The 14,037-nt window shown below is 42.8% G+C and overlaps 1 protein-coding gene across 3 annotated transcripts in view; it reads right to left on the bottom strand.

Moving 5' to 3' along the window:
- haus6 (HAUS augmin-like complex, subunit 6) overlaps positions 1–14,037 on the bottom strand; it is a 105,307-nt gene that overhangs the window by 23,574 nt on the left and 67,696 nt on the right. For all 3 annotated transcript variants that reach the window (XM_070886448.1, XM_070886457.1, XM_070886466.1), the window contains 3 exons: positions 12,680–12,725; positions 11,341–11,514; positions 4,292–4,470 (listed from right to left, as the gene is read on the bottom strand). In XM_070886448.1, coding sequence (XP_070742549.1) covers positions 4,292–4,470; positions 11,341–11,514; positions 12,680–12,725 — 399 coding nt within the window. The remainder of the gene's footprint in view (positions 1–4,291; positions 4,471–11,340; positions 11,515–12,679; positions 12,726–14,037) is intronic.

The following is a 14,037-nucleotide window of genomic DNA, read 5'->3' as shown; positions in this document are numbered from 1 at the left end:
ACTAAGAAATAGGAGTCGGCAATACAGCCCCTCGAGCCTGCTCCGCCATTTAACACGATCATGGACTCGAGTCCACTTCCTTGCCTGCTTCCCATAACCCCTTATCGGTTAAGAAACTGTCTATCTGTGTCTTAAATTTATTCAATGTCCCAGCTTCCACAGCTCTGAGGCAGCGAATTCCACAGATTTACAACCCCAAAAGACAGAAAGGAGAGGAGTAAAAGTGGAGGGCAGAGAAACCCAAGGCAAAAAACAAATAGGGCCACTGAATGTAAAGGAGCTGCAGGAGGGGTCAAAACTAAAAATCATGGATTAAAAACTAGTATTAAAACACTCTACCTAAACACACGCAGCATTCAAAATAAAGTAAATGAGTTGACAGCACAAATCATTACAAATGGGTATGATTTGGTGGCCATTACAGAAACGTGGTTGCAGGGTGGCCAAGACTGGGAATTAAACATACAGGGATTATCTGACAATTCGGAAAGATAGACAAGAAGGGAAAGGAGGTGGGGTAGCTCTGTTAATAAAGGATGATATCAGGGCAGTTGTGAGAGACGATATTGGCTCTAATGAACAAAATGTTGAATCATTGTGGGTGACGATTAGAGATAGTAAGGGTAATAAGTCACTGGTGGGCATAGTTTATAGGACCCCAAATAATAACTTCATGGTGGGGCAGGCAATAATCAAGGAAATAATGGAGGCATGTGAAAAAGGAACGGCAGTAATCATGGGGGATTTTAACCTACATATCGATTGGTCAACTCAAATCGCACGGGGTAGCCTGGAGGAGGAATTCATAGAATGCATATGGGATTGTTTCTTAGAACAGTATGTTACTGAACCTACAAGGATACAAGCTATCTTAGATCTGGTCCTGTGTAATGAGACAGGAATAATAAACGATCTCCTAGTAAAAGATCCTCTCGGAATGAGTGATCACAGTATGGTTGAATTTGTAATACAGATTGAGGGTGAGGAAGTAGTGTCTCAAACGAGCGTACTATGCTTAAACAAAGGGGACTACAATGGGATGAGGGCAGAGTTGGCTAAAGAAGACTGGAAACACAGACTAAACGGTGGCACAATTGAGGAACAGTGGAGGACTTTTAAGGAGCTCTTTCACAGTGTTCAACAAAAATATATTCCAGCGAAAAAGGGCGGTAAGAGAAGGGATAACCAGCCGTGGATAACCAGGGAAATGAATGAGTATCAAATTAAAAACCAATGCGTATAAGGTGGCCAAGGTTAGTGGGAAACTAGAAGATTGGGAAAATTTTAAACGACAGCAAAGAATGACTAAGAAAGCAATAAAGAAAGGAAAGATAGATTACGAAGGTAAACTTGCGCAAAACATAAAAAAACGTATAGTAAAAGCTTTTACAGATATATAAAACGGAAAAAGTGTGACTAAAGTAAATGTTGGTCCCTTAGAAGATGAGAAGGGGGATTTAATAATGGGAAATGTAGAAATGGCCGAGACTTTAAACAATTATTTTGCTTCGGTCTTCACAGTGGAAGACACAGAAACCATGCCAGAAATTGCTGGTCACAGGAATGTGGGAAGGGAGGACCTGGAGACAATCACTAGGGGGGCTAGTGCTGGACAGGCTAATGGGACTCAAGATAGACAAGTCCCCTGGTCCTGACGAAATGCATCCCAGGGTATTAAGAGATGACGGAAGTTATAGCAGATGCATTCGTTATAATCTATCAAAATTCTCTGGACTCTGGGGGGGGGTACCAGCGGATTGGAAAGCAGCTAATGTAACGCCTCTGTTTAAAAAAGGGGGCAGACAAAAGGCAGGTAACTATAGGCCGGTTAGTTTAACATCTGTAGTGGGGAAAATGCTTGAAACTATCATTAAGGAAGAAATAGCGGGACATCTAGATAGGAATAGTGCAATCAAGCAGACGCAACATAGATTCATGAAGGGGAAATCATGTTTAACTAATTTACTGGAATTCTTTGAGGATATAACGAGCATGGTGGATAGAGCTGTACCGATGGATGTGGTGTATTTAGATTTTCAAAAGGCATTCGATAAGGTGCCACACAAAAGGTTACTGCAGAAGATAAAGGTACGCGGGGTCAGTGAAAATGCATTCGCATGGATAGAAAATTGGCTGGCTAACAGAAAGCAGAGTCGGGATAAATGGGTCCTTTTTGGGTTGGAAATCGGTGGTTAGTGGTGTGCCACAGGGATCGGTGCTGGGACCACAACTGTTTACAATATACATCGATGACCTGGAAGAAGGGACAGAGTGTAGTGTAACAAAATTTGCAGATGACACAAAGATTAGTGGGAAAGCAGGTTGTGTCGAGGACACAGAGAGATTTAGATAGGTTAAGCGAATGGGCTAAGGTTTGGCAGATGGAATACAATGTCGGAAAGTGTAAGGTCATCCACCTTGGAAAAAAAAACAGTAAAAGGGAATATTATTTGAATGGGGAGAAATTACAACATGCTGCGGTGCAAAGGGACCTGGGGGTCCTTGTGCATGAATCCTAAAAAAAGTTAGTTTGCAGGTGCAGCAGGTAATCAGGAAGGCGAATGGAATGTTGGCCTTCATTGCGAGAGGGATGGAATACAAAAGCAGGGAGGTCCTTCTGCAACTGTATAGGGTATTGGTGAGGCCGCACCTGGAGTACTGCATGCAGTTTTGGTCACCTTACTTAAGGAAGGATATACTAGCTTTGGAGGGGGTACAGAGACGATTCACGAGGCTGATTCCGGAGATGAGGGGGTTAACTTATGATGATAGATTGAGTAGACTGGGTCTTTACTCGGAGTTCAAAAGGATGAGGGGCGATCTTATAGAAACATTTAAAATAATGAAAGGGATAGACAAGATAGAGGCAGAGAGGTTGTTTCCACTGGTCGGGGAGACTAGAACTAGGGCCACAGCCTCAAAATACGGGGGAGCCAATTTAAAACCAAGTTGAGAAGGAATTTCTTCTCCCAGAGGGTTGTGAATCTGTGGAATTCTCTGCCCAAGGAAGCAGTTGAGGCTAGCTCATTGAATGTATTCAAGTCACAGATAGATAAATTTTTAACCAATAAGGGAATTAAGGGTTATGGGGAGCGGGCGGGTAAGTGGAGCCGAGTCCACAGCCAGATCAGCCATGATCTTGTTGAGTGGCGGAGCAGGCTCGAGGGGCTAGATGGCCTACTCCTGTTCCTAATTCTTATGTTCTTATGTGGGAATTCCAGGACGCTTAAAGAGCAGGTGTGGAGCAGTGGCGGAGCATTAAAGAGCAGGGAGGCTCCGATTCAAAGCAACAAAAGGAAAAATCATGCTGACATCGCAGGAGAGCAGCTAGGTGATTGGTTGGTGAGTATTACAGCTTTTCTTGCTTTCCAAGTTTGGGAAGGGGTTAAATTAAGAGCCGAGAATCAGTAATTAGCTGGTACTTACTAAATTAATAACTTGATACATAAAATAATTAAGCAAAACTAAAATACCAATTGAATGAAAGATTTAACTATTAAATTAATAAATTAAACAAGTTTAGAGATGGCAGGGCAGGTGTGTCGTAACTGCTGCATTTGGGAGCTGGTGGAGAGCATCACAATCCCAAGCAACGAGTGTGTGTAAAGTATTCCAAATGCTCGAAACCAATTAAGCACAGAAATGCTGCAAAGACACAAGATTACTCAGCATCTGTAAAGCTAAAAGATAATGCGTTCATGTGCCATTCAAAATAATTGCCAACAAAATAAAAAAGTGCACGTGCACCACATTGGCTTCAGACAAAACTTTCTTCTGCGCATTCTGGTCTGAACACTGATTTTAGCCGCTTTCAACCCAGGCTCTCTATTTGTGTTTTCCCAACAGTGTCTTTCATTGCAGGTTTCCTGTAATTTGTTTTGATCATTGGCCATTTTCCTGCTCTTTTGTTCTTGAATCTCTCTATGCCTTTATACAACCTGCACATTTCTTCAGTTTTACAATAAAACTGTTTGAACACTCCCCCATAATCCCAATCACCCTTAAATTGTCTGCTCAGTTCTATTCAAGGCTTGTTCCATCTTCCAGTTTTGACATGTGATGGACAGATGCCATCGATTTATATTGAACACAAAACCATTATTTGTTTAAATGCCATATCTGTTGCACATTGAACCTAACTTTTGAATGCAATAATTAGTAAAAATCATAGAACTTTCAATTATATTTTCTCTACTTCCCCAGAACAAATAAGGTACAATATTAATTTCACCTCACAAAGCAACTGGATTGAGAAAACAACCCACCACCAATTGGTTAACCCAGCATTTACCTTTTTTCTTTCATTTCAATTAATTCATTTTTCAGGAACTCTGCCAGTCTTTCCAGGGAAGAATGATGTTCCAGTTCTGCTGGGCCCACTTGGTAGTCAGTATGAAGTCTGAGAGACCAATTGCATAGCTGGATTATTGCTGCAAGATTCAGTTTACCAGCTTTGTACAGGTCACCAATCTGTAAATAAGCATTATATGTTAGGAAATGATTCCAATTAAGAGCACTATATGGTGTTTGAAGTATTTTAAGTCACAATTGAAATTTCACCCACCCTTTCACTAAACAGGTCAAGTTTGATGATCCAAATATATTTTTGCCTATACATTGTAATAAAATCTTCATGTTTTCCATTTCTATTTGAAGTGAGTTTCTGAATCCAAGTCATTGATGCAAATTAGAACCAGTAGCGATCCCAACATTGAGCACGGAACCACTTAACTCAGTGCTCACCCTCCAGATCATAACTCCTTTAACAAGTACCAGTTGTTTTCCATTGTCTAGCCATTTTCTTATCTGTTCAAGATTCCCCACGGCTTTGAGCTTAACCAATAAGCCTTTAATGCAGAACTTTTATCAAATGCCTTTTGGAGGTCCAGGTACACCACATAGCAGGGTTTTCCACAGTCCACCCGAGGTATCACTTCCTTAAAGAAGTTGGAGGAGATTAGTCAAGTAGGATATTGCTCTTCTAAATCCATGTTTACTAGGTCAGTGACATGTCAATTTTAAGTTTGCTTTACATTTTCAGTACCATTTCTCTTTGGATACATAGTCTATGACACAGAAACAGGCCATTCGGCCCAACTGGTCAATGCCAGTGTTTATGCTCCACAGACACCTGCCCACACCCCTCTATCTAACCCGCTCATGTATTTATCCAGCTTCATTACAACAGTGACTACACTTAAAATCGGCTGTAAAGCATTCTGGGATGCCTAGTACTCTTGAAAGGTGCTATATAAATTGAAGTCTTTTTTCCCTCTTAAATGCAACAATGCTATTTATAATATGGAGACCAGAACTGTGCATGGTACTCCAAGTGTGGTCTAACTAAGGTTGTATACAAGCTTAACATAATGGGCTGCATCTTCGGGTTTCTCGACGAAAATGTAAGTGATACGTGAAAATTAAGTTCGCTGAGTTACCGATTTAAGGCCTAGTTTTCGGCACTTGTTATCTCGCAAAGGGAGGCATTGCACAATTATTCGGGGCGCAAAAACGCAATTCTTGCCTACTTTAGTGCAGGGCAGGGAGCGCTGCGAGAGAGGTCTTGGGAATTCAAAAACATTACCAAAACCCTTACCTAACAAATTGCTGCACAAAAAAAACCAAACCTTTAACTTACCTGGTTTTCAGGTTTTCCAACTTACCGATGCTGTCAGGACTTTTACCCGGTGGTCTTCTGGGCACGCCTTACGGGTTGGGCGAATACCGAAACGCAAACGGTAACAGAGTTGTTACATGTGCTGCTGCAAACAAGGAACCAAGGATCTCGACCGGAGTGAATAGCAAACCACCCGAACTTCTCTACTTTTCAATTCTAACCCTCTAGCAATGAGCCCCAGTGCTTGGTTTGTACTTTTTAAAATGTCTTTATTAACCAGAGTTGCTTCTTTTAGTGACTGGTATATCTACCACTAGATCGCTTTGTTCCTCTACCCCATTTAGACTCTGATTATCCAATTCTGTGGCCTCATTCTTCCTACCAAAATCCACCACCTCACACTTAGCTATATTGAAATTAGTTTATTACTCACCCATTCTACAAGTTTATTAATGTCTTGTATGTTGTCACCCTGTGCTCGCTGACCTACATTGGCTCCCGGTTAAGCAACACCTCAAAATTCTCACTCGTTTTCAAATCCCTCCACAGCCTCACCCCTTCCCATCTCCAATCTTCTCCAGCCCTAAACCCTCCATGGTATCTGCACTGCTCCAATTCTGGCCGCTTGTGCATCCCCGATTTTAATCACTCCACAAACAGTGCCTTCAGCTGTCGAGGCCCTAAGCTCTGGAATTCCACCCGTAAACCTCTCCGCCTCATTACCTCAGTCCGCCTTTAAGATGCTCCTTAAAACACATCTCTGAGCAAGTTTTTGGTCATTTGCCCCAATATCCCCTTATATGGCTGGGCGTCAAATTTTGTCCGACAACGCTTGTGAAGCACCTTGGGATGTTGTACTACGGTAAAGACTCTTATATAAATGCAAGTTGTTCTTGTCATTCGACACAAGCCTCGTGGTTTTACAATGTCTAATTTTTCATGCAGGTGGATATTGGCAAAGTACTTGATGTATTTGCCATTTCCTCCTGCACTACAAGCTTGTGCCCATCTCTTAGCAGCCTTGTCCAAACCCTGACAATACTGTTGCAGCTACATTTTATTGCTCTTTTTGCTATTTCTCCTCATACTTTTATCTTGGACTTTCCAATTCCCTACTTGCAACTTTCCTATATTCATTATTGTCCTTAGCTTACTTTATCTGCCCAGTATCGCTAAATAAATATTTTACTTCCACATGCTCCCACTTTCTCAGTAGCCTCAAACTTTTCCTTCTCAGTTACTGTAACTCATTATCCTTATACCTAAACCATAGAATATTTTGCCTAATTCACCTTTCTGGGCTAACTTTGACAATCTTCTCACACTATAGTAGAGTTCAAAGTATAGGGGACCTAATGTGCCTGTTCCAGCTTTCTAATGGAAATAATTTTTCTGCCTCTCAAAACAACAATCGTCACCATGCCGGCATATGCAGCTTCTATTTTGTGCTGAATTAGCACAGGCTGCTCTGTCACTTACAATTTTGGAAGACTTAATTTTCATTGTAGCTGAAGAAGCCTTCGTTTTTATTTTATTTTTCACAACTCAGTGACAGTGGATAATAGTCTAGGAACAGTAATAAAATCTGCACTAACAGCCAAAGGATATTTATAAATGGTGCCCCATGATAGAAATGCAGGCAAGACTTTAAAAAGCTTGAAACCAATGTCATTTACACAATTAGAAAATATACTGAATGAGAGTTGGGAGGGAGAGCAGAAGAGTCAGTCAGCAACCTCCTCCATATCTCTGGGTCTGTTGTATGTTCTGTCCATACTAGGAGCCCAAGTTTCCACATGATTTGCGCCTGATTTTTTAGGAGCAACTGGTGGAGAACGGACTATCTTAGAAATCGCAATTGTCCACATTTTTTTTTCTGCAGTTCTAGTCAGGTAGAACAGTTCCACTTTGGAACAGAATTTTTTCTTCAAAAGGGGGAGTGTCCGGCCACTGACGCCTGATTTGAAAGTTTCCACAGTGAAAACATACTCCAAACTAACTTAGAATGGAGCAAGTGAAGATTTTTGTAGAACTGAAAAAACCTGTTCTACACATTAAAAAAATCAGGCGCAGGTTACAAATTAGGCGTCCAGAACGAGGTGGGGGGAAGGGAAGTCATTAAATTCTACAATAAATCCTTATTTATACTTATACAAATAAATCCAACCTGAATAAACATTTATAAGCAAAGAAAAGATTAAATAAACTATCTTCCTACCTGTGTGAAAGTGCTTCAGCCAGGGAGAATGCTGCAGCAAGCCTCACAAAATGAGGCAGCGGTTCCCGAACGCGGGGGCGGAGGGGGGAGGAAGCCGTTCCAGACAGCCGGCGGGAGGGAGGGAAGGAGACAGAAGGCTGCAGGAAGCCTCAGAAATTGAGGAGCCATTTCCCGACAGCAAAAGGGGGAGGTCGTAAGGAAACGGCTGCCTCAACTTTGAGGCTTCCTGCAGCCTTCTCAGTGCTGATGGCAATGTGCTTTCATTAAAAAATGTTCAAAAACTAAACAGCTACAAAGAACGACAAAGAACTACAAAAATGGCCGAGTGCCAATGTTTCCTTCACACTGCGCGTGCGCGAACGCTCCAACGTGCACGCGCAGCGTTGCCGGTAGGAAAAAAATTTAAATAGTACCCGCCCCCTCCCACTTACAAAATCAGCATGCGTGTAGGCTCCGCCCCCCCTGGGCGCCACGCCAAACAGACAAGGAGCTGCAGGGCGCTGCAGAATCGCGCGTTTTTTTTTACGGCACCGTTTTAGGCTCAAAAAACGGGCGCCCAGCTCGGAGGTGCGCCCGTTTTTTATTGTGTGGAAACTTGGGCCCTATGGATCTATTCAGGTTTAAATCAATCAGTGTCAAACCAGGGCTTGGTTTTCACCCGTCCTAACTGAGTTACTCCACTTCCTGAGCTAATTGCACTCCAGTCCCAAGGGACTTGGGTCCTTGTTGTAAAAGTGGCAAAGTAACTCGGTGTCGTATCCAAATCTTTTGCCATGATCCTGTGTGTTTTATATTTGCTCAAGCGATAGAATTATAGGATAGACAGAAGTCCGTTTCTGCCCCCACTCCGCTTGAAGATCTACAAAAGCACAAATAGGCTGGACCTGGCTGACTTGGCAGATATTTGCTGCTTTACAAGCAGACTTTTGATGCTCTCCATTTCAGTTTGAAATCTCATCTCTGATTGGAGCCATTTTTGTACCTGTGTTTTGTTAAAAAACGGGCGTCCCTTCGAGCTGGGCGCCCGTTTTTCGCGCCTAAAACGGCGCCAGAAAAAAAAACGCGCTATTCGAGCGCTCTGCAGTGCCTTGTCTGTTTGGCGCGGCGCCCAGGGGGGCGGAGCCTACATTCGCGCCGATTTTGTAACTGGGAGGGGGTGGGTACTATTTAAATTAGTTTTTTCCTGCTGGCAACGCTGAGCGTTCGCGCATGCTCAGTGTGAAAAAAGACATTGGCACTCGGCGATTTTTGTAGTTCTTTGTAGCTGTTTAAATTTTGAACATTCATTAATAAAACCACATTGCCATCAGCACATCAGCACTGAGGCTTCCCTTCTCACTGTCTCCTTCCCCTCCGCGGCAACAAGCCGCTGTCTCCTTCCCCTCCGCGGCAACAAGCTGCTGTCTCCTTCCCCTCCCTGGCAACAAGCCGCTGTCTCCTTCCCCTCCCTCCCCTGCACGGCAACAAGCCACTGTCTCCTTCCCCTCCCTCCCCTGCACGGCAACAAGCCGCTGTCTCCTTCCCCTCCCTCCCCTGCGCGGCAACAAGCCGCTGTCTCCTTCCCCTCCCTCCCCTGCGCGGCAACAAACGCCGGTTTCCTGCGAACAATGGCTGAAGCACTTTCACACAGGTAGGAAGATGGTTTATTTAATCTTTTCTTATAAATGTTTATTCAGGTTGGATTTATTTGTATAATATCTGTAGAAGTATAAATAAGGATTGATTGTAGAATTTAATGAGTTCCCTTCCCCCCCCCCCCCCACCTCGTTCTGGACGCCTAATTTGTAACCTGCGCCTGATTTTTTAATGTGTAGAACAGGTTTTTTCAGTTCTACAAAAATCTTCACTTGCTCCATTCTACTTTAGTTTGGAGTATGTTTTCACTGTGGAAACTTTCAAATCAGGCGTCAGTGGCTGGACACGCCCCCTTTTAAGAAAAAATTCTGTTCTAAAGTAGAACTGTTCTACCTGACTAGAACTGCAGAAAAAAAAATGTGGAGAATTGCGATTTCTAAGATAGTCCGTTCTCCGCCAGTTGCTCCTAAAAATCAGGCGCAAATCATGTGGAAACTTGGGCCCATTAAGATTGTAATTGCTCTCCATTTGCTAAGAAAAGCAATAGAATTTCAGTACAAATTTACATATAGCCTGGAGTAAAGACTCCACTGCGACTCGAAACCTACAACTCAGGTCCCAAGTTTGATCCTCTGTGTTTAGTGGATCTCAACCAGGTTGAGGTCTTACAATTGGCAGTGACAGTCAGAGTTCACACTCCCAATAGATAACTCTGCTGCAGAGTGTTGTGTGGATGTCAGGCAAGAACTGCATCAGATGTTCTTCATACTCAGAGTTTTGGTGCATTTACAAACAATGCCCGCTTGTGAAGTATTGGAGGGCTTCTAGTTTAACCAGGAGAGAGAGTTAACTTCTCGGAGACCAAATTTGGCCAGTACAGATTTCTGGCGCACTCTAGGTGCGCCGCTTTTCTGGAAGAAAAAGGGCGACAAAAATCTTCAGGCCGAGTTTAGCCGCTCCTCAATAGTGGCACGGCGTGGCAGCTGGATTTGGGGGCGGAGCCAGGTCCCGGCGCTGAAAACAGTGCCGGGACCTCTGCACATGCGCGCTAGCCCTGGCCGAAAGATCGCGGCGGGCAGCCCAGTCAGGGAACAGGGCTTAAATGCAGCGAGGAGAATGGGGTTGCAGATTGTGCTGTGCTCCATTCAGAAGATGGCCAGGACCAGGCAGACAGTATGCAAATCAACCGGAGGGAAAGCTCCTTGCAAACAGCTGGCGACCAAAGCGGCCAGGAAGAGCGCTCTGGCCATAGGCGGAGTGAAGAAGCCTCATCGCTACAGACCTGGCACCATGGCTCAGAGATCCGCCGCTACCAGAAATCCACCGAGCTGTTGATCTGTAAGCTGCCCTTCCAGCACCTGGTGCGGTAGATCGCTCAGGACTTCAAGACCGACCCACGCGTCCGCAGGGAGCGCCTCTAGACTCCCCTTGCCCAGCTCGAAGCTTTAACACCAAGTGCAACAACGTGCAATGGTGAGGCAGAAACTAATGTGATGCGGCAGTGTGATGGAAGTTTTAACTGGCTAAACTTGCTTAAATGGACAAAACGAGAGCAGGCGACTGGTAGTGCCCCCTTTTGAAAAAAAAACTGAACTTTAAAAAACTAACTCACTCACTCACTTACACTGGAGCAGCTTAAATGGGGAGAATTGAATTTTTTTAAGTTACTCCAAAAAAAAACAGAGCAACTCCTGGGGAAACTTGGGCCCTTTAAGAGGGAAGAAAGAGGAAACCGAGGAGTAGGGAAGCTTTCAAAAATATTTTCAAATTCTCTTATTTACATTCAAGGTCATGAATTTTCCATTTAAACAATTGGAATCACTCCTGGTTCACTTGTTTTTTTTTTTTAAATTCTGCCTGAAACTGGAATCTTTATGCAATGGGAAACTTCAACAAGCATACCGTTTGAGATACTATGACGTCTACTCACCTGATCTGCTTCATTCTCAATCCTAACTACTAATGGTCTTGGGACTTTTAATGTGACATCTGTTCCATCAAGAGTGTACAAGTCCACGCGTCCCTCCACAATAGAGTCAATAACTTCCTTTTCTTTTTCCAGCTTAGACAATGTATCCGTTACTACATTCCACATTTCACGCAGCTGAACGAAAGAGGTTTGTGGTACAAAAATTAATTAAAGTCTCAACAGCACATAACATACACATTCGTTAATCAATGCTATCCAAAATAAAATAAATCTTCCCTTCCACAATGTCTCAATTGAGTGGCCACCAATGTAGTTTCTCTTGTCAGTTACTACCATTCTAAACTAATTTAAAATAATCTCATTAAGAACCATAACAGGAACAGTTTGTTTTCCTAAAAATCTTGGATCAATCTGAAGAGACCAAACGATGACAGAACTATTGAATTACAAGTTCCAAAATTACAAGTTGGTTACAAAAGTCTTCTTGGCTGATGTCATATTAGCTGGTCTGATTAGCAATTAGTGCCTTCAAAGTAGTACAAGAATCTGATGGACACCCAACTAAAATTAGTGAACGGATCAAACAGGTTTTTTTTTTTAAATTTAAAAAAAACCTGGAGTAACTGAACAATTCAAAATAAATGCAAAAATGTGACCTTGAAATTTATTTCAAGAATTGCGAATATGAAATACAAGCAAATTTCCAAACATGTAGCAATGTTTTTTGCACTTCTAGAACACTTTTCAGAACAGGGTTTGGCATCCAATGCCTGCTGTTTTCAATAATGTCGCTCCAAGACACATTACAAAAAAAATCACGGCATAGCCTGGCAGGGGGACGGCTACACTCCAGGCTCTTCACACAATAAAATTAATAGTAACATTTTTAAACCAACAGAAATTTCTGCAAAGACATTCTTTAATAAAACAGCAGGAGGAACACCACAAAAGTGGTGGGGGTGGAGGGGAAGAGAAGGGGTCAATACACTCAATAAAAAAAAACTTAAGACTTTCCTTCAATTTTAGCTGCGAGTTGAGTTATCAACAATTCAAAAAAAAAAAGTCCAAAGATCACCGTCTAACAACTAGATCGCAACTTGTGTTAACAGTCATTCAAACATTAAAGCAGTAAATTGTATTCCCTTAGCTTTTCCTAGCAACATGAAGTGCTTGACCGACTGCCAATTTAAGCCAGGAACAGAAAGTTACAAGTAACGAAAAGTACCATCAAGGTCGGACTTTTGTAGGTGAAAAGATATCAAATATTTGATGTCGTCAATTGTCAATTTGATCAAAGCAAAAAAAAAAACAATAAAAAAAAAAGTGATTTTGCACAAACCTCATTCAGTTTCAGAATATGTTCTTCTGTGAAGCCGCAGGCACCTCTAGAAAAAGAAGTCAAATTGTAAGAATTCTGCTAAATGGATTCTCTCAAGTGCACAACTTTGCACAGAACATAATTTAATTTTCTTCAATAGCTCAAATAAGAGCAAGAAATTTAGGATGCAGCCAGACTGCTTTATAATGAAATTGTTCAATTTTCAATCCACCCCAGGTCAATTTTCATGCATTGCTTATAATCTACTCCAATCAACATGGAGTTACTTGGGACTTTAGACCATTAGAAGTTACATGGGTCTTGAGCAGCAACGGGGGGAAAAAAAAGTCGTCAAGAAAAGATGCACTGCCAGCTATCTGCGTCTATACACTGAGTAGTTTCAAATTAGTTTGTAGGTTACTACTGTATTATAAGCACAATCAGTTCTCCCTCCTTTCCCCACCGGTTATTAAACAATCACTGGTCTCCATCTGAGAGACTGCAGTTCCTAGTGTCACACCCAGACCCCCATCACCTGCGAGTGGTTCTCTCTCTCTCTCCACATACAGCAGGACTCAGGCCGTCATGCTGCACGAACTCTGTGCCAACTTGGGTAGGGTCGTGATGCAAGGGATGGGGGAAAAAGGAGGAGAGCGAGAGAGCGAGGTAACAGACATTCGGTGCAGGTGTTGTTTTGTCGTCATCATTTTATAAAATGTTTTTAAAAGTTTACAAATTCTGTTCAAGTTCAAATTTTATTCAAGTTTCAAAATTATGTTTAACAAGTTTACAATGTTTATTAAATTCTTTTGTTCACCTTAACCATTCCTGTGTAGTCTCATTTGCAGAATAAGAGCAGGAATAGTCAACATGGTGGGATAGAGTGGCCAGGCAACGGTCAAACGTGCCGTTCATTCTTCAAGCAAAGAATTGAATCATGAGCTGCTGACGCAATGCTTTTGCAGTGGCAAAAGCTGCACGAGACCTCCTATGGTGGTGGTAGTGGCATGGGTTCATTGCCAGGCTAGTCATCGTTCCCTCCCCACCCTTTCCTGAGGTGGTCCTGCAGGCCCCATCGGCAAATCCTGTCCCCACATGGCTAAGTTGCATGCAGCACACCACAATGAACCAATGAACGCAGACCAGCTGAGTGGAGTATTGCAGGCAGCCTCCAGAGTGGTAGAGGCATCGGAAGCACTGCTTCCGCACTCCAATTGTCTGTTCGACAATATTGCGTGTGGCTATGAGTCTCATTATAGCAATGCTCGGGTTCTGTCTGAAGGTTCCCGGGGGGGGGAAAAAAAAAAGTGTCATGAACCAGGTAGTGAAGCTGTAACCTTTGTCCCCCAGAATCAAGGTGTGACGTTGTGATTGACACT

This window comes from Pristiophorus japonicus, chromosome 1 (assembly GCF_044704955.1).
Source record: "Pristiophorus japonicus isolate sPriJap1 chromosome 1, sPriJap1.hap1, whole genome shotgun sequence".
In the NCBI taxonomy this organism is placed as follows: Eukaryota; Metazoa; Chordata; class Chondrichthyes; family Pristiophoridae; genus Pristiophorus; species Pristiophorus japonicus.
Note: the sequence above shows the minus strand (reverse complement) of the source record. Positions and strands in the feature narration are given on the sequence as shown.